Below are 20126 nucleotides of genomic sequence, written 5' to 3'. Positions count from 1 at the left end.
CTCTTCCTGCTTGGTGGGGTGTGCCATCACACAAGATCACTCCGACTCTCTTGTTCAGGCAGCTGCCATATCCTGTCTTCAGCAGCTTCACATGTTTGCACCACGGCATGTTAACCTGTCCAGTCTGGTTCCCAGTCTTTGTGTAAGTGTAAAATGGGCCCCTCTTTTCGTTTGTTTTAAAAAGGGCAGCAGAACTGGTTAGCAGTGTATGGGGGATATGCATATGACTCGAGAAGAAAAGCTTTCAGAAGCACTTGGGAACTAAATGGGAGCTCACATCCCATTGAAAGCCAATAAAAGGATGTTGGACTGTAGTCAGTTTGGTGCTTTTAAAAATGTTATTCAAAGAAATGAGGGCCCTTGTTTTCATTTAATATAACATGTTCCAAGTATATAAAATAATACATGAGAGAGAGAGAGAATGACCTTGAATCATCCTGCCTCGTGTGGCTGGATAAGAAGGAAGTTTTGTGTTTGTGTACATGTAAATGTAGGGCTTTTCCATCTACTGTAGTCAAGTGTAGTCTCCCTTGTTCTTCTCCCCATCCTGCTTCTCTGTTGACATTTACCCTTATACCTCTAAACATGACATTAGCAGCTCCTGTCTCATGTCAACTAGTCTGGGAAGTCTGTAACCTTAAAGGTTTAAGAATACTTTGGAGTTGTATATACCTATATAATTTTTATACCTATGCTACAAAATTCAGAAAACTGAGATAGAGGGTGAAACCCTCCCTTACAAATCATCCCTTGCCTTGCGAGTCACACTCTTCACAGAGTTCACGGAAGGATTCATAATGGTATCAGTCCAAAGGACCTACTTCTGTAGGATTTGGGACTTTGTCGCAGATTCTGCATAATCTGCCCAGTCTTTTCTTAGAGCAGGGGTCAGCAACCCCCAGCATGTGTGCCAAGCATGGCATGCAAGGCCATTTTGCTCTGCACACCACTGCCAGCCTGGGCTCTAAGCAGCTGCTGCCAGCCACGGAGCCCAGGCTACTCCCAGCAGGCGGCTGGGAGACTGCAAGCCCTGCTGCAAGCAGACTGGGCTCTGTGTGCCAGCTGCAAACATCTGCTCCAGGCTCGAGCATGTCAGCACACTGACACCTTCCAAGGTAGACATTGTGGGGTTTTTTGGCACTCCAGCCAAAAACATTGCCTACCCCTGCCCTAGAGTATCCCCCTTTCAATTTAGTTTTTCACTTTTGGAATCCAGTACTTTGTTAAACTGTGTCCCCACCCTCTGTTGCATGTCAAAGGGCTCAAAATTCACTGTGAAGGAGTCATCATCCAAAACAGAGCTAGGTGGGCCCTTCTGCAAAGTAATAATATGCACAGCGTTTTGTAACAAAACAATGAGAAACTTTTATTTTCTTATGAAACCATCTTAAACCAATTTATTGCATAAAACTTTTTAGATTTCTGCTTGCCTTTTTGTTTCATCATCATAATCATCTTTTGAAACTAAAGGCAGGGGGTAATATTTCCAATAATAAAACTCCAAAGTTTTTTTTGTTGTTTCCTTTGTGACAACATAAGGACGATCCATGTTAAAGTCTGTTTTTCTGTACTGAAATCTTTAGATATTCATGGATGAAATAAAGGCCTACTGTTAAAATACTTCATATAATATATGAACTTTCATTCAGGAAAGTAATTTCCATCCTCATAGCACGCTAATGCAGGGAAAGCAAATGTGTAGTCAACTTATTAAAAACTAAGTTCCAGGGGAAGGCAAGAATTCTTTTCTAAAAGAGAGCTCTTTATCTTCTCCCCTGTGGAAAAACATACAGTTCCTTCTACAGCTACTTCCTCTAAAGAAAAGTTAGGAACTTTCAGAATCCTTTTGGAAGAAAAATATTTACTTGTACTTGAGTTTTTTCAAAAAGGATTAGAGGCAAATTTTACTTAGCACAGACATTTGAAAGCTCTCATGCTGAGAAGCACTTCTGGGCATGCATGGTATACGCTGTGGTTTGTGTCTGAAAGTGGACATTTTTAATGGTAGTTGTCATGTGCGGGTCAGCTGCTGCTGGTGGCATCCATCTGTTGAAAAGTGTAGTTTTTTTCAGTAATAGGATATAAGAACATAGTATTCAGAGTTTATAACTGGTAGTAAAGTGTGATATAAACTGGTGTCGTCAGTTAAACACTGCCCCTGTAATTTCAGTCTCATAAATGTTAGTACTATTTAGCTGGATGGCCACTGTTAACTCTGGAAACCCCATTGTGAAAAGTACTTATTTGTGAACTTCTTAAATCAGATTTTCTAAGGTCCTCAGCAGCCATCAGCTCACAGTTGGATCCTCTAGGAGGCTAGATTTTTTCAAAGAGCTCCCCTTCTGTGCACATCCCTAAATAAAGCATTCAGACTTTTAGAGTTGCTTGCCACCCAGCTACTCCCATCTAAGAGCAATGGGAACTGCTGAATGGGTGGGCCTTTTACAAGTCTGTTTATTTTATTTGGGTGCTGAAAGGGGCAAGGAAATCTTAGGAATAGCTGGCCCCAGTTGGGGTTTCCAAGCACTGATGAAAACTGTGCTCTTTCAGAATGGTCTTCTAAGCAAAATGAGTGTGAATACCTTTTACTCTGGTTCAAGTTAGATCTTTCATTGTCTTTTACTCTGGTTTGTCACATCTTTCACTGTCTTTCATGGGGAGCTAGTTCCTCAGAGATGATTTTGAAGTTTCTTCTGTGGCTCTAGTGGCACACTGCTTGCCTTAACTTTTAGTCTCAAGCTGGAGTTCAACACCCTTTTTTAAACTTTAATGTTATATATTGTAAATAAGATCTTTCCATTTTCCATTTTAAGTTCTCTCTTTGTGCTTTTTTCTGGAAGATGGAGTGATGTGTTGGGAGCTTATAACTTGTGCTCAGATTTTTCCCCTTAGTTAACTTGTTGGGTTTTTGAATGATGCAAGGGAAAGTGCTTACCTAACAGGAAATAGAGAAATAGAATGGAACTACATCTGTGTTAATCCCATGAAGAAATTACAGATGGCTTTTTTTTCGAAGGGAGAGGGAATGATCCATAGTCCATGGAAATATAGTAAGAAGCTACAGGTGGTGCTCTGTGTGTGTATGAGGGGCAGAAGTTCCTGCCCAAAGAATGTAATCATGTTAGGGGTTTAACTGCAGTGATTCAATAAGTTAAAGAACTTGTCCATTTTAATTGACATCATCAGCCAAGTGTGTGTTTGGGTTTTTGTTTTTTTATTTTATTTTAGTATCTTATGCAAGTTATTCACTTTTTTGTAACTGTTTACAAGTTGTACTTTATTTCACTGAACATGCCTGCCATTAATCAGTAACAGTTCAGGTACACTACAGTTTACCAGTTTATAATGGCTCTGATTGCAGGTTCATTTGTGCAGTTCCCACTTGCTACTTCGCCGGGCTGCAGTTGCATGTTTGCGACAGCTTGCACAGAGGGAAGCTGCGGAAGTGTGCGAATATGCCATGAGCTTAGCTAAAAATGCTGGAGACAGAGAGAACTGTGGCATGAGTAAGTGTTTCTTGTGTCCCTTTTTATTTTTGTGTCAGTAAACCACCACCATCTGATGGAGTTTCTTGTTGTTTCTGTACTGCCAGCTAGAAGTAAGGAACTTAATGCAGTCTGGATCATTAGAAATGATTGGGTAGATTAATTTTTCCTCCTTATATATTTTAAATTATTCCTTAGCCTTCCCATTTTGTTCCCCATAATGTTGCTGGTTTTGAAGGTGGATTTGATAATACTGTGTGATTAGGCAATACCCAATTTTGACTTGGTCTGTTTGCAACATGCCTGATCTACCAGTTTTCCTAGTTGGCCCAATCCTTATGTGCAATTTATTGTATACATTTTTATCTGGAGGAGGTGGGGATGCTCACAACAATTGATTTCTACTGTGATATTCGAATTGTCAAGAAAATGTCTAGAAATCTACTGTAATTTTTTGGTGGTTGTTGTTTATATTCAGTCTGGTGCTATTATTGCTGTCCTTCATCTGACATTAAGTGAACAATTATTTGCTCTCACCAAATTTCATGTTTTAGTATTGTGGGGCACATTTAAAACTTAATTCAGAAGACTCTTGCTCGGGTCTAATGATACCATGTTGAATATTTCCTGCATGGCACTAGCTGTGCTTATCTTCCATTATCTTAATTGTATTTAATATTTCACAGAAGATGTTCAGTACCTGGCAGAATCTAATTACTAAAAAATGAATGTGTTTAGGAATTTGTTTCACTTCTTGAACTATGTATAACTAAGAGTGACTATAGAATATCTGTTTCTGGTGGTACTTATTAGTTTAAGGCCCAGTAGTTTCAGTTATTTTTGAAAACGTTCTCTTTTGATCATTCTGCAGATATTAATCCTTTTGTACCAGGAATTGGTTCCCGGCGGGACATTCATTCCCAGCATCAAGGAGTTAATATAACAGAAACTGGCCTCGAGGGAGTTCTTTTTGGAATGTTAGATCGGGAGACGGACCGAAAGTTGTGTTCTGATATTCATGATACTTTGGGACATATGCTTTCATCCCTGGCAGTGGAAAATCTCTCCCATTGGCTGATGTTATGTAAGGATGTCCTTGCAGCCTCTAGTGGTAAGCATTTTACTTGACTACTGTTGTATCCTTAGGGTTAATATCTTTTTAGGACCTTCGTCCTTACTAATATTCCTTTCTTTTGTTCTTCTTCATTTCTGTGTACCATTGCTTCTGTAGGAATAACAATTTAAGTCTGAATTTAATGAATGATTTGAGAACTCCTCACTGTAAATTATGTCTGAAAAAACATAACTACTAACAATGGAATTGCTAAATCTTATGACTGCCTTGTAGACATGAGCACTACAGCCCCTTTGGGAGGAGGAAAGGATGAGGAATCAGAGAAAAAAGATGAAATGGATGATGATACAATGTTTACCACACTGGGTGAAGAAGATAAATCAAAACTTTCTGTGGCTCCTCGCTGGGCCACTCGTGTGTTTGCTGCTGATTGCCTGTGTCGCATTATTATGCTGTGTGAGAATGCAAATAAGGCTCACTTTGATCTGGCCTTGGCCCGTTCAGCCAAACTCAAAAACCCCAAAAGTAAGCATGAGTATTTGCAATTCTTTTGTGTTTTACTTTAAATTTAACTGTAAAGAGTTATTGCATACTCGCAAAGAAAAAAAAAAAGAGTTGTTAAGAGTTGTTAGAAACCGTATTGTATGTGACAGGGGTATCTTTCCACACAAACCATGAAAAACGAAATACCTTATTAAAGGTATCCATTTTTATCAGCACCTCTCCATTCAGCAGTTTCATTGGCCAATTTTATAGCTGCAAGTCCCCATTTCTCTATAGTGTATGTGAAAATACAAAATATATGCACCATTCTAGTGCCGTGCAGGACCATAACTCCAGCTTCAGTAGTATCATGCCTCTGTGCATCAGTTTCTGGTGAGCCATTATTTTTCTATGAGGAAATATGTAGTTCAGGAATCAGGAACATTTTTGGGCAGAATGCCAAAAACACCCCAACTTGTAAGACGTTGGCATGCCAGGGGGGGATGGCAGGGCAGCCACAAGGGGCCTGATCCTTGTAGCAGCACAGCCCCTTCCCCACAGTCCACCCAGAGGTGCATGTGTACCAGCCACCAACAATAAGCCAGGCTGGAGCTCTGCAGACCTTCGAGCAGCAGATTGCAGCTTCCCCACTGCCTGCTGCCAGCAGCCCAGGCTCCATAGTGGGTGGCAGGGGCCTGCCCAGAATTTGATACTGTTCCTACAAAGCCAGTTACCAAATAAGTCATTTTAAAATCTTGAATCTTGGAAAATAATGTCTGCAGGTATTACTCTTTCTCTCTTAATTTGTATTAGTTGTTTTAATGACCTAGGGGAATCTTTTTAAATTGTAGGATGTGTGGTATTAGAATCCAAGAGTAAGGTGTTAAATAAAATGTAGCTAGATTCTCCCCTGCACCTTTCTTGGCAGCTTTGCACAGATTTCTGTATAGAAGTCCAGAAATTTTTTTGGATCCAACTTTTTTTTTGAGAGGTGGGAGACATTATGATACCCTTTTAATCTCAGAATACTGTTACCTGCAATAATTAGTAATTTTGTATAGTAGCTAAATTTTTTAAGTTGATCAGACAATCTTGAACCAGTAGATGTCACTGCAGGCTTAAGACTGCAAAAGTTAGAGTTTCTGTGGACATAAGGTACAAGTCCTTCAAACTACATTTGCAAAATGTTTATATAATATAACATGCCTCAAAGCACACAGCCATATTTTCATATTTTCTTTTACTTTGCTTAAAATTTATAACTGGAGTTTTTCACAAATGGCGTTAAAATTCCAAAATTATCGTTTTTATTAGTAATCAGAAGAAGAGGGTGTTTGCTGAAATTTTTTTCCCAAGCCATATAAATTCTTAAGATTGTGTGAAGTTTGCATCTTACACAAATTTCTTACAAGGAAGTAGTTGCATAGTTACAGTATCTCTATATGTCACCTCAGTTTAGTAAGTGGCTTTATCGTCTTTATTTTCAGATGACTTTTTAGTGCTCCATCTCTCTGACCTTATTCGTATGGCATTCATGGCTGCAACTGATCACAGCAACCAGCTGAGAATGGCTGGTCTCCAAGCACTTGAAGACATTATCAAGAAATTTGCATCGGTTCCTGAGCCAGAGTTTCCAGGTCATGTGATACTGGAGCAGTACCAGGCTAATGTGAGACCTTCTTTATATGTTTAGGAAATTGGGTATTTTTGCCAGTGTGCTAGTGTCAGTTCTGAGAACATTTTGTAACTTTAAATGACTTGTGAAGGAACTTTGTGTCTGAGAGAATGTCCTGAAGAAACCATTTTATTTACCTCTTTAAAATTATTTCTGTATCTGTTCCAGCTATTAATTACAATTTAGTAACTGGTAGAAGTTCCAAAAAAAAAAAATCAAGAGCCATGATTCTTGAAAGCTAAATATTATGTGGTACATTTAAATGTTGGCAACAGTAATGGCCATTTCATTGGTAGAATTTAGAATTTGAAAAGAACATTTTGATTCCATTCCAGAATGAATCTAATACACCTATTCTTTTCTTGGGGATTAATGGATATGGTTCTGTTCTATAAATCAGACCAGGAATCTATGAGAACACAATATGAAAATCTGAAAAAGTTCTAAGTTTTTTTTTATTCCTGTGTATGGCTAATTTATTGTGTGAGGTTGCTGAAATCTCTCGGTCCTCCTCCCCTGATAGCTTAGTTTCTTCATTCTTAAAATTTGAATGACGGAAGTTTTGTATTACAGGGAAATTTGTATTACAGGGAAGTTATGAGAGATAAAAGGATGCAGGCAATTTAACATTTTTCATCTGCCTGACTTGGTTACTTGTGACCAATAAGTAATAGCTAAGATTAGTATTACTGGAAAAAAATGTTGTCTGGTTACTTCGTGTGTGTATGTGTATAATAGCATTTTGTATATACAGTCAATTTTACTGTTCTGTATTTAGGTCCTAAACCTGCAAACATTTTACACATGTGACTTGTCCTATTGACTTCATGTATTCAAATTAAATACTATACGTATTTGCAGGATCAAGGTCTTGGTTCATTTCCCCCAGTTTCAGTGGAGATTTTTCTTACAACAGAAGTGAGAGAGACATTTATAAAACAGTAAAGTGTAGTAGTAAAACAAAAGTTTCAGATTTTAAAATAGATTGAGACTCATGAGTCTCCATGTTGTCATTTAATAGTGTAACAAAGTAATTGGACATATTTGTAGGGGCTACATGTAGATGCAAAGAATGCAATTATGCTTTCTGTCTTTTTTTAAAATGAGTATACCTCAGTATATTATCATTTTGAACACAATTGATTTCATTTTCATTTGGAGACCTATGGTAAGCTGTTGTGTTCTTGACTTTGTGAATTAATTAACATTAATATTACTGTTTTTTATTTATCAAATTGGGTCTTATATGAGCTTACTAATCTAGAGTTCTTTTAAACATGAAAGGAAATGGCATTTTCGTTGATATGCAAAATCTGTATATAAAATCTTCTATTATAATTAAGCTTAAATATAACTTTATAAAATTATGAGCAGTTCAGAGTAATTCACTGGTCCAGATCATATGCTTTTGTAGAAGAACTTATGGGAAAGGAAGTAGAAGTGACATAAGGTAATTTGCAATGTCTGTAGAATTGTCCTTTTGAGTGGGAGGGCAGTGTAGTACGAGAAGGAGGGTGGCAGTATATCTTCCCTGTTCTCTAGTTCTTGGGGAAACTGTTGAAGTGAAGGCCAAGAGCTGTTGTGATCAGTGCCTGTGCTCGCCTTCCACCTAATGACATAGCTTCAGCAGTTTTGTTGAAAGTCCCATGATTACACTGACTTCATCGACTATAAATTTGTATTCTTGGGTCTGCTCTCCCTAAGTAACTCTTACACCTCCTGCACCCAGCAGCTCTTCTCCACCTACGTTCTCTTCCAAATGCATATTCTGTAAATTCATTTGTTTTCCCTCTGGTTTATCCTGGTCAAGTTCTTGTCAAATATTTCTAAGGGCAGGATTGCCATTATCTAGCAAGGGGCTAGATAGCAGGGGCTTACCAGCCATTCTCTTTGGCTCTAACCTTCTGCATTCCAGTTTTGCATTCTTTCTATAAGTATGGCTCTGGTTCCTTGGACCCAGCCCATCCGGCTTGACTTCAGACTCTCTTTTGTGTGTACATTCTCGCTCTCGCTCTCGCTCTCGCTCTCTATTTCACTTAACCTCTCACTGTTTTCTGGTTCATTTTCTACATCCTTTCTAAAGAACACTGTTCCTGCATTTGTCTTCACACAGACCCTTTCACTTCCCGTCCTCTGTTTACCTGCAGGCTCCTTGGTAGCGTTCTCTTTTTACTGATTTTCATTTTTGTCCTGCATTTCTGTCATTTGCTGTCTTCACTTTAGTGAAACTACCATAGCAAAGGCCACCAGCAGCCTCCTGCTTCCCAAATGTAAAGAATTGTTCTCCTCAGATATTCATCTCAGACTACTAGTAGGATAGTCATTCTAGCTGGGGCATTTCAAATCATGCCTGTTGAATGCTAGGTTGTCAACAGAGCTTGTTTTCTATTCCCTTAGAAAATTCAGGCCGTTTTTCAGCTGTGGAACAGAGGCTCTCGTTATGCTTCATGGCTTAGCTCTTTCCTTGTAACTTTTTTCAGTGTTTCACAGTAGGAATCCATTGCTTTACTACTTTTTTTTTTTAAGAAGTACAAACAGGTTGTGATATACTTTTCTGGCAGGAACAAGTAATGGTTCTCTCAGGCCTTGGTATCCCTTTCCCTCAGCTCTCGATTGGAATACCTTTGTTCCCTGTGACCCTGTCTTTTGGGACACTGCTGTGTTGGCAGTACTTCCAGAGCTTGAGTCCACTAGTTCTTTTGCATTCCCTCTTGGACTATAGCCTTCTTATATATTGATATGATATTACTGAGTTTCACACCAGTGTCATCAGCTATATATAACTCCTTGATGGATCTCACTCTGAAAAAGTTTTTGCTGTGTTTTTGTTTCGGCTTCCTTCCTTTTGTTCTCAGAATAGAAGAGTGATCTAGCAACTAAAATGTTTGGAATGCAATCTAATGACATCCCTGACAGCACAATTCATGCTGTGCCCGTGAAAGGAATTTGATTGTTTTTAACTGTGAAATTTCCTCCTTGCTGCTGTTGCGAATAATCCAGTTCTGGACAGAGTGCCTAAAACTTACTGATTTCTGTAAATCCTATGCATATCCGGCTATGAAAATCTCAAAGTTTTGAGACCTGTCTTGAAGAAACTAAAGACAGCATAGTGGGCAATTAGACCTCTTACCTAAGACTAAGATTATGGCCCAGCGTTGGTCTCGCCACAAGTCCTGCATTTTTGTACTCATTTCTCATCACTGATCCATGCCGAACCTTAGGTAATTCAGTGATATATTTGGATAAATTTTGGTGTCATACTTGGTTAAGCAATGCACCACCTTGTGTGATCCCATTACCTGGACTAGCTTTTGTGACTCCTTTGTCCCTCTGGCTTTATTACTTGTTTGCCTCTCTCAACATTACCCCTCTCCCTCCTCCTCCTCTAACCCGTCCCTTCATTTCTTCCCTGTCTTTTGTATTCTTATCACTCCTTGTTTGACAGCCTCTGTGTGCACAGTCCTTCATAGCATCTGATGAAGTGAGCTCATGCTCACAAAAGTGTACATATCTCTGACACCCATGAGTTAACTGAATCAAAGATGTGGCCTGTGAAGCGCATCCAGCCCCCAGAGCCCTATCATTCAGCTCATGGTGCTGCCCATGGGTCTTCAATTGGACCTGCGCACCATATTCAGAGTGCCCTGGCTCCAGCCCTAGTTCTGCTGGGGCCAGTCTGGGGTATATGTTGCATCTGGAGCATGGGGCCTGTCACTGCATCTGATTTGGCACACAGATCAGCCCTATGCCCCTCTTCTGGCCTGCAGGGTCTGATGAGTTTGATACCTCTGAGTTAGCCTGTAAAATTCATCTCTTCCTTGCCTTCCATGGACAGTCGAGTTCAGTCTGATATATGCCAAAGTATCTCCCAATTTCAAACTAATTCTGCTGCCAGTTGCTTGAGACAGCAGCCTAAGACCTCTTGTTTCACCAGTCTTTTACATATACAAAGCAGGTAACCCTTGGGTCTCTGGACCATGGTGTACACATAAGAGGTCTAGTCAGGCTCCTGCTGCGTCCTGCAACCATCGCACCAAGACCTTCAACATATATGCCTAGACAAGAGTGTGGAGGAGAGGAGGCTGCCCAAGACCTACCATCCCCTCCTCCCACCTTTAGACCATTGAGACAGAATCTAAAGGCTTGACCAAGTCCAGACATTCACATAAACCTGACATAAATAGGTACTGAAAAGCTTATAGTAAGGTGCCCTGATCAAACGTCACCATAAGCTTTCCAGTACAACAACCTGTTTTATTTGTATAAAGCATTTTGCATGTGGTTATATTTTAAAATGTGTTCTATTTTGAATGATATATTCCTGCTTGGATAAATGAATGTTCTTAAAATGGGGTGTACAAGCAGTGCCGGTTACCTCTCAAGGTTGTTGATGTTTTAAGTTTCATGACAGTATTGCAATAAAATATTACCTTTGATACCAAATGAAAGAGGGAGAATATATTAATAATCTGGAAGCTGTAAGAGTGAAAGAAATAATTACTGTAGTATGAAAAGCTGCACATATAGTAACAGTTTCATGATTCAGCGTTTTGTTGCAAAGGATTTACAGTAACAAAAATGACAAAGGTATGTAACAGGTAAATTTGGTTTAAAAGGTGGTTTTACTTGTAAAGAAGCTTAAGTGTTATTTTTTTTCAGAAGAATACTATTACAGATTTCTGTTGGTTAGATGATAGCGAGGACCAATCTGGATACAGTTATGAAAACCTAGGCTGCTTTCATCTTTTTTACATAAATGCATTTGTTGATTGAGGGTGTTTAATAGATTCTTTTTTCATTTTTCGTAGGTTGGAGCAGCACTAAGACCAGCTTTTTCCCAAGATACCCCTTCTGATATAACAGCAAAAGCCTGCCAGGTACATAGAAAAATATGAAGGCTTTATAGTCGATGCTTGACACATTTCATGTTTTTAAAAAATATATCTATGTGATTTTTAGGAAAAAGATGAGAAAATAAAAGTTAGCAAACACCCCCCTGCTGGAAAATGTGCAATCCTATGCAAAAGTTATAAGTTTATTAGGAATATCTTAAGAGGCTCTAGGTAACACATTTTGTTCAATAATGCAGAAGTCATTTATAAGCATTACTGTAAGATATCTGTTTATTTAGTCCTTCTGAAACTAATTATGGTTACGTGTAAATTCTAGTTTTAAAATAAAAAAATCAACTTGCATATAAAATGAGACACTTGAGTCAACATATCTATTAAAAAGCAAGTACTGGATTTACCTGAATTTAGGATGAACCCCCCCCCCCCCCCCCCAATTAAATTATAGACCTGGCAAATTGATTAATTTGCTATACTTTTCCATGTATAGAATCTAATTTTGGATAGTTTCCTTAAATTTATGTTGTGTTCTCCGCCCCCCCTCATTGCAGCTGTGGGGCAAGCACAGGGGGGTAGGTGGTGGTGGAGAAGCTATCCCCATTCCCTCTTCCATCACTTGCCCCCTGGCAACCTCCCCTCCTTAGTGCCTGCAAGTCCCCCACTTGCTGCCCCTACCCATCCTGCTTTCATCTCCCCTGGCCCCTGCCATTCCCCATGGTGCCTGTATCATCGGGCACTTCTCTCTCACCACTTGCTTGTCCCTCCAACCTTTTTTTTGCACCCCCCTGTTGCCTGTCCCCTGCATCCTCCCAACCACCTCTTACCTTCTCTTTGCAACTCTGTCTCCTGCTTGGGCACTCCTGGTCCAGGGCTGGGAACCTGGAGCTCATGCTGCCTCCAGCCATAGCTTAGCCATGTAGCAGCTGTTGCAGTGGTAGTAGCATCAGGCCTGGGCCTTAGAGTTGGGGCTAGATCTACTGCCATTGCTCTTTATACCCTTCACCTTGTCAAAGTTTACTTGTACGTTGAATGCAGGGATGAGGAGCTTGAAGCGGCACCTTGAGAATTAATTTTTAAAACTCTTTTTCTATTATCACAAGCTTGTCTCTTCTGTGCAACCCCATTTGATCTTATATGCTTGTGAATTTCAGTTCAGATGGGCCTATATGGGCTACTGTAAATGACATTCCTGTTTTATTTTGGTGGTGCTATAATGTGGGTCTTTTGCAGCACCTTAGAATATCCTGCACACTTTTAAAAATAAGTTTTATCCACTTGTGCTTGTATTTGTCTAGGCTGACTTTGTATTTACTTTAAGGGAAATCGTCTTTCCAAAGTTGCGAGAACCTTAAGGTCTGTAAGAGCTTTTCTTGTCTCCCCCTTGTCTGAGAAAAGCTTCCATGGACCTAGATCTCTAAATGCAGAAGGGGTTCTGCTAGGAGAACCCTATTGCTACCCCAAATCTTAACCATTCCCATCACAGCAAACAGTCTTGATCAAAACTACTTCAAAGCAGGAAAAAAATTGGCAATCTGTGCAGAAAATTATTCTCTTTTTGGGTCCAATTATGCTACAAATCAAAGAAAGAGGCGTTGATTTAACTTGAACCCTGTGTTTCTTGTTTCATATGCCTCTCTAAAACCTCCACTGGAATTAAAGAAGTGCCCTTATTCCAAGGGAGATGCTGTCACTTGCCCTTCTCATGGCAAAGCATTGCATTAAAAGCACTGAATTAAAAGCATTGCATTGCGTTTGTTTCCACTGCCTGCGTTCTGTGTTTATGCTGCATAGTACTTACAGTGGAATGGGTGATGGCTCTGTTGTGGCTCCCTCCCATGATAACATGGGGATAAACATTCTGCTGCCATCTCTTCTAGAAGTTAGAGAGGTATAAAATCACTCTGTAATATGACCCTGGTACAAGAACAGAAATTTCACTACTTGGGAAGAAGCCCACCGTATACTGTTCCCTTCCACCTACCTGAAGAACCTGTTGAAATAAAGATGTGGAAGAGAAACTTAGGCATCTTTGAATCACAGGTGAGGGGAAACTGCTCTCCCATCTTTTGAGTGCCATTAAATGTTGTGGGGAGAACCGATACAGTCTAGGGTTATCTTAACTATATGCAAGAGTATATATACAAAGCAATATCCCCACCTCACTCTTCAGGAAATATTTCAGGGAAGGTAAACTGTTTCAGTTTAGTTTAGATACAGCTAATAAGTATCTCAAAGTTTAGAATCATTGCGCTGTAAGAGACCTCAAGGGATCACATAATCCTGGTCCCTGTACAGAGGCAAGCTTTACTTTACCTAAGCCATCCCTGGCCTGTCTTGTCTTAGACCAGTAAAGAAACTAGGAACAGTTTCTAGTACCTAACTGCTCTGACATCTAGGAATTTTGTCCTGAAGGTTGACTTCCTAAATAGGATTGGAAGGGACCTCAAGATGCTATTTCGTCCAACCCCCTGTTCAAGGCAGAATCATCCCTGTCTAAAATGAAATCTTCCTTTCTGTAGTATAAGCACACTTTGCTGTTTCTGTCACCATCAGCAGTTGTGGAAACCATCGCTATCATTTTATGACACTTTAATATATTTCAAAACTGTTTTCACATCACCCTTCTTTTCTCAGGGTAACCTTTCCATTTTCTTCCACCTTTTACTAATGTAGCTTATTTTCTAACCCCCAAAACATTGATCACTCTTAGATCTTTGCCTACCTCCTTCCACAAATGACCAAAAACAGGCCAAATAGAGCAGTACTATTACTTAATGCTTGGATACTATACTATTTATTAGTGTAATCCATGATAGCATTTTTCTTTTTTGCGACAGCATCATATTGTTCACTCATGTTTGTTTTGCAATCCTCTGTAACTCTCGGATCACTCTTGGCAGTGCTGGTGCCCAGCCAACTCTCTCCCATGTTGTACTTGTACAAAGATTTATCTTTCTTGTTCTTGGCTGAGCTGCCATTTTTTCAAGACAGTGAATAGAATTAAAATCCAAAACTACATTTTTTATCCCTCCAAGATCCAGTGCCACATGCAAATTTGATGTGTACATTCTCTGCTCTTTCATCCAGATCATTAATAAAAAATGTTGAACAGCCCAGGTCTCTCCTTTTGATATTTCCAATTGATGCTGATCCATTAATGAATGTTCATTGCCTACAGTCTTTCAGTCATCTCTATCCAACGTAGTTCCCTGCTACTCCTCATTTCTCCAGCTAATAATATGGGTATGTCACGTGGCACTGTTTTAAAATCTGGACCTTAATAAGGTTTTCATGTCATTCGCATTTTCATTTTCCAACAATCCAGTTGTCCTACCAAAGGAGACCAGGTTAGTTTAGCGTGATTTGTTCCCAGCAAATAGTTGCTGCCTGCTAGTGATCACCTTTTTGTCTTCCAGGTGCTAACAAATTGACTGCTTTTCAGATTTGTTTGGCCAAGATGGGTGCTATGTTTGCATGCTATCTAAAAATGAAGTGGGTGAAAATTGTACCATGGCTGCCTCACTTGTCACAGATACCATCACCACTGGAAATCTATGTTGTACTATTGAGGCTTTGATTTATTTTAAGATGCCCGTTACAGGAGCATGGTGCTACACAAGAATAGGTGATCTGCAGGATGCCTGAAACTTGAGGACCTGTTGCAAATTAAAAAACCCACAAAATTCATGTCTTCCCCCTTCCCTCACACTTCTTTGGTGGTACCTTTTACAGGACATGGTAGTGGAATAAAATCCTGTACAGACACAGTAAAATGGATGGATAAATAAACACTTAAAATACTGTAACAGTGTTAAATTGCAAGTCATTAATATGCTTAATTCTTCCTTTTTGATGATTTTGATGGCATTCGGTACATAATTTCACATCGGATAGATTAAAAACAATCTGTAAATAACTGTGCTTTTTAAAGTACTACTGTTTAAGTACATAATTGAAAGTAAGTGCAATGACAAACTTGTATTTGCATGATTTGGTAAACACGCCCAAGATGGAATAAAATCTTTTGTTTCTTCTATTTACTGAGAGTCATGGATAAACATATATTTTACATTTTTTACACAGATCTGCATAAATTGCAGATACCCTGAATTTGTTTGAGCTTTTATCAGTTTGATTAGTTTAAATTTATTTTTGCCCAGGTATGTAGTACATGGATAGGGAGTGGAGTTGTAAGTGACCTGAATGATCTTCGTAGAGTTCACCATCTCCTCGTCTCCTCCCTGAGAGTACAAGCAGGAAAGGGGTCTTCAAGCCAGCTTTACCGAGAGAGTGCCACCACTATGGAAAAACTAGCAGTCCTGAAAGCCTGGGCTGAGGTAAACATTTGTTGCTGTTTCCTTCATATTTTTAGTTTACCTTCATTAGCATAGCTGCAGCTCATCCCATTGTTTTAGCTAGCCAGTCAGCCCAAAGGTTGCCATCTTCTCCAGAGACTGTCTTCTTCTTTCTTCAGGTCTTTAATTCTACTTGTCCATCCATTCGTTTCACTACAGGGGTTCAGTTCCTTTCCTTTGAATTCATCTGTGATTCTTATGCTACTTCTGTTGTATCATTCACTGCTGCTCCTCTTCTCATAGCCTCTGCTATCCACAGTTAGTCTCTGTCAGATGCTTACTGTTTTCTCCCCATGTCCATACCCATGGCTTAAAAAAATAATGTGTTGATTAAGTGCAGTGGTTTTCAACCTTCTTTCATTTGTGGACCCCTAAAAAATTTCAAATGAAGGTGTGGATCCCTTTGAAAATTTTGAATGGAGGTGCAGACTCCTGTGAATTGCAAGTGTGAATATTCACATAATTTTTATTGATCACAGTCCTCTTTCACGGACCTCTTATGCATAGTCTGCGGACCCCTCTGAGTCCATGGACCACAGATTGAAAACCACTGAAATAGTATGTTGGACTAATAAGAAATTCTCCTGGTAATGCATAGTCAGCTATCGGTCTGCTTAGATGTTGTTTGGGGATGATAGATACTAGGGATCTTTAGTATCCTAAAAATTGGATTTTATATGCAACATTCTGTATTGTAAATAATTTATTACAATGTCCACATGGGTTAGATTGAGAGAGACTTTTTAGAAGATACTATATGAATGTGTCACTGAGCAGTGTTGCCTTATTAGGATGTATAATCTCATACAGTTGTCTGAAAATGAGACCATTTTTCTACCTGCTAGCTCCAAACGCTACTGCTAAGGTTAGTAGAAGTGGTAGAAGCCTAGTATCTCTGAAAATCAAACCAAAAATATATACAAAGTGCTATTAGATAGTAAGCATAAGACATTGTTGCACAGAAAATATATAGTCATTTCAAGTGCTCTGAATGATTAAATTTATATTAAAGTTGCTGTAAAATAGTTTAGGCTGACTTCAATGTCTTGTGTTTAATTGTGATAGTGCACTTAGCTTTTGCCTCAGAGTGTTGTTTTATGCATAACCTTTTAAATGTTGTTGTATTTTTGAGCATGTATAATGGGATGACTGTAACATAGATCCCAGAAGGTGCTGTGCCAAATGGAACAGTCAGTGATCCAAGACTTACTAAAGCATTTCTGAAACAGCTTGCCCTATGCAAAATGTTCTTGTAATGGAAGAACAGAGGTACCTGATTTAAGAGTCTGTGTTGTGTGAGCTGAGTTATAAGTGCCATTTTGAATTACTTTCTAAAATGTTACCCCTGTGATATAGAGTGCCACAAGTGTTTTGAAAAGAATGAGCAAGAAATGGAACACAGGTTGGGTTTTTGTTTGTCTTTGTCATATTAGCATATGGTAGGTTTTTATACATTTACTCTTTTTTGGAGGTTATTTTTGAGAGAGAAAAAGTTTTAACACTTCATCCCATTGTGTTAATCAAGCTATTTACAGCTTTTATTTTTTGAAGGAAAGCATCTGTTGTGTGGGGACACTTATTTCTGTTATATTTCTTCTCTGAAAGCACATTTTATTTCTACTGCATATCTGCATATTTACTCTTATTAATAAACAACAGCAAACAGTCAAAAATAAAGAATAGCTTTTCTTATGAAGCCTGATCTACACCTAGAAATACTCCAAATTAAGCTACATTTGATTTTAGTCACTCTTAAACTAATTTCAGAGTATTTCTGAGAGGTTATATTAATTAACTACATTTATTCAGAAATCAGAACAACCATAAATTATACTTTTCAGGTAAAAGTCTAGGTAGCCAGATTGGCTTTGTACCATGTCCAGAACATTGGCAAATTTTACCTTGAAATAAGGTCAGATAAAGGTTAGTAGCTTTGCTGCTTTTCTTGCAGATTGTATTCTGGTAAATTTTGTAGTAATTTTTAAGGACTTCAAGTGCACAAAAAAAATCTAATTTTTTTTTTGATAAACCCAAGGGGTCACCTAGTGTGGAATCTCTTGTTTCCCTTAGAAAAGACTTCTCCTTTTCTTTTAATGGTTTTATAATCTAAACTTTTGTATGCATTTTGTTTATAGGTATATGTTGTAGCTATGAAGATAAAAAAAGAAGCGGAAACTAAACCAAATCGAGCCATAAAGAATACAAATGAAGATGAAGATGATTTTGGTGCTGTGGATGAGCTCCCACCAGACAGTTTGATAACGCTTGTACAACCTGAACTACCCACACTTAGTCGCCTCTGGTTAGCTGTGCTCAAAGACTATGCTCTTTTAACGTTACCAGCTGAATTTGCTAGTCAGCTTCCACCAGATGGTAAGCATAACTTCTTCTTTTTTTAAATTTTAGTGAAAGGACAGAACAGATATCTCAGTAAGGAGTTTTGAACTCTTTTAATAATTACCGCTTTTCAATTTTGTACCTGCAGAAACTTGACAAAATAACATGGCATACTAGATTGCATACCTATGTTAAAAAAAGGTAGAAATGTTAAGGCTTGCCTGTATGTTGTGTGCGTTTCTTCAACAATTTGGAATGAAATATTCCATATCAGAGTTGAGATCTGAGGTGACATTAATATCATGCCTTGCAGAAAGCCAGTACTTAATCCATGGGGCCAGGCTGTGTGGCAAGGCGCAACCCATAGTGTTTTGGGGGAACCTGCAGCTTGTGGTGTGTGCACTGTAGTGGGGAGTCCACAGCCCAGGGTGCCCATGCAGGTGCGGTACAGTGGGGGACCTGAGAGTGAGGCTGGAATGCCTGCATCTGGGATGCAGTGAATGGGCTGCCCACATGCACAGTGCAGCATGGGGGTACCCAGGGAACCCAAGGTTTGTGCTAGTATGGCCCTTGCTGGTGAAGCCTGGGTGTCATGCAGCCCTTATCCACTAAGAAGTTGAATGGTCCTGTTGTATGGTGAATCAGGACCATGCCTATAGAGCAGGGGTGGGCAAAATACAGCCCACGGGCCAGATCTGGCCCACAAGGCCATTCTATCTGGGTAATGGGGCCTCTAAAAAATTTACATAATGAATTATTATCTATCCCTGGCTGCCTGTCAAAGATGACAAGGCACCAGTGGCAGTAGGACCCAGGGGGAACCGGCAGCAGGACCCAGTAGCCACAGGAAGGACTGCCCGGCCCTGCCCCACCCCGATCCCCCAACCTAGCAGAGGCTTCTGGCCTGGCAACCATGGGGCTGTTCCCTGCCTCCTTCCAGCAAACTCAGCTAAAAAAGGGCAGAGGGAGGCAGGGGAGGACTACAGGTGTTTGCCCAATCCTCAGGGCCGGTTCCTGCCGAGTCCTGTGGTCTGACAGTGCAGCCAGAAACCACGTGGTTTCAGACCAGTTGGTGGGGTGTGGCGATAAGTGGTGGCGGTGGGCAGGAAAGTGGGGAAACAGTGGCTACAGGCCAGGGGGGAGTGGCAGTGAGTAGGCAGGTGTGAGCGCGGTGACAGCTGAGCGGGAGTACAGGGCCCGCACCAAAGCCCTGGGGCCAGGGCCAGCAGGGGTCCAGAGCAGGGTGGCAGGAGCACAGGGCCCAGGCTCTGTCTCTCTTTGAGTGAGACTTCATTTTAAGCTATTGTGCAATCGCCTCTATGTACATTACACAAACGAATGTAAATCAGGGCAAAAATATTTTTTTGAAATCAAATTAATGGATGTTGTAGTAGATGCTTCATTTTTTAAATTTTTTTTTAGAATATAATTTGGTATTTTTCTGGTTCCGAGATGTCAAACCCCCTTGCTGAAAGGAGTACTTCCGGGGGCAAGGGTAGGAACTCCTGGTGGCAAAGGTCAGGGGTTAGGGGGCGGGACTTCTAGTCCCAAAATGGCAACCAAGGGCTGGGGCACCTGTCAAGGGGTAGTGCCAGAGACGACCTGAGCAGGGTACAGGGCCCGAGGCAAATCAGCCTGTGCTGGGCCCTGCCCCTAGACACCAGGAAGCTGGTGATGGATTCGGCGGCATGGGGATGGGGTGCCGAATGGCCGGATGTGAATCTGGCAGCAGTGCAGAGTCATCGTGGCCACTCTGCCTGGCTCCGTGGGGCCCCCCAAAGCATGGTGCCCAGGGCGGTTGCCCCAATGTGGGCCCTTCCCCCCCCCCCCCCCCCCCCACGCGCCGTGGGGGGGCGGACTCGGTCG

The 20126-nt window shown here is 40.2% G+C and overlaps 1 protein-coding gene across 6 annotated transcripts in view; it reads left to right on the top strand.

Moving 5' to 3' along the window:
• Nucleotides 1–20126, top strand: part of HEATR5B (HEAT repeat containing 5B) — an 83207-nt gene that overhangs the window by 39932 nt on the left and 23149 nt on the right. For all 6 annotated transcript variants that reach the window (XM_014517332.2, XM_025197617.1, XM_025197618.1 and 3 more), the window contains exons 22-29: nt 1–142; nt 3362–3506; nt 4357–4596; nt 4834–5085; nt 6531–6712; nt 11527–11595; nt 15729–15905; nt 18059–18296. The exon at nt 1–142 is cut by the window's left edge and continues 46 nt beyond it. In XM_014517332.2, coding sequence (XP_014372818.1) covers nt 1–142; nt 3362–3506; nt 4357–4596; nt 4834–5085; nt 6531–6712; nt 11527–11595; nt 15729–15905; nt 18059–18296 — 1445 coding nt within the window. The remainder of the gene's footprint in view (nt 143–3361; nt 3507–4356; nt 4597–4833; nt 5086–6530; nt 6713–11526; nt 11596–15728; nt 15906–18058; nt 18297–20126) is intronic.

This window comes from Alligator sinensis, unplaced genomic scaffold, assembly GCF_000455745.1.
Source record: "Alligator sinensis unplaced genomic scaffold, ASM45574v1 scaffold489_1, whole genome shotgun sequence".
Lineage (NCBI taxonomy): Eukaryota > Metazoa > Chordata > Crocodylia > Alligatoridae > Alligator > Alligator sinensis.
Note: the sequence above shows the minus strand (reverse complement) of the source record. Positions and strands in the feature narration are given on the sequence as shown.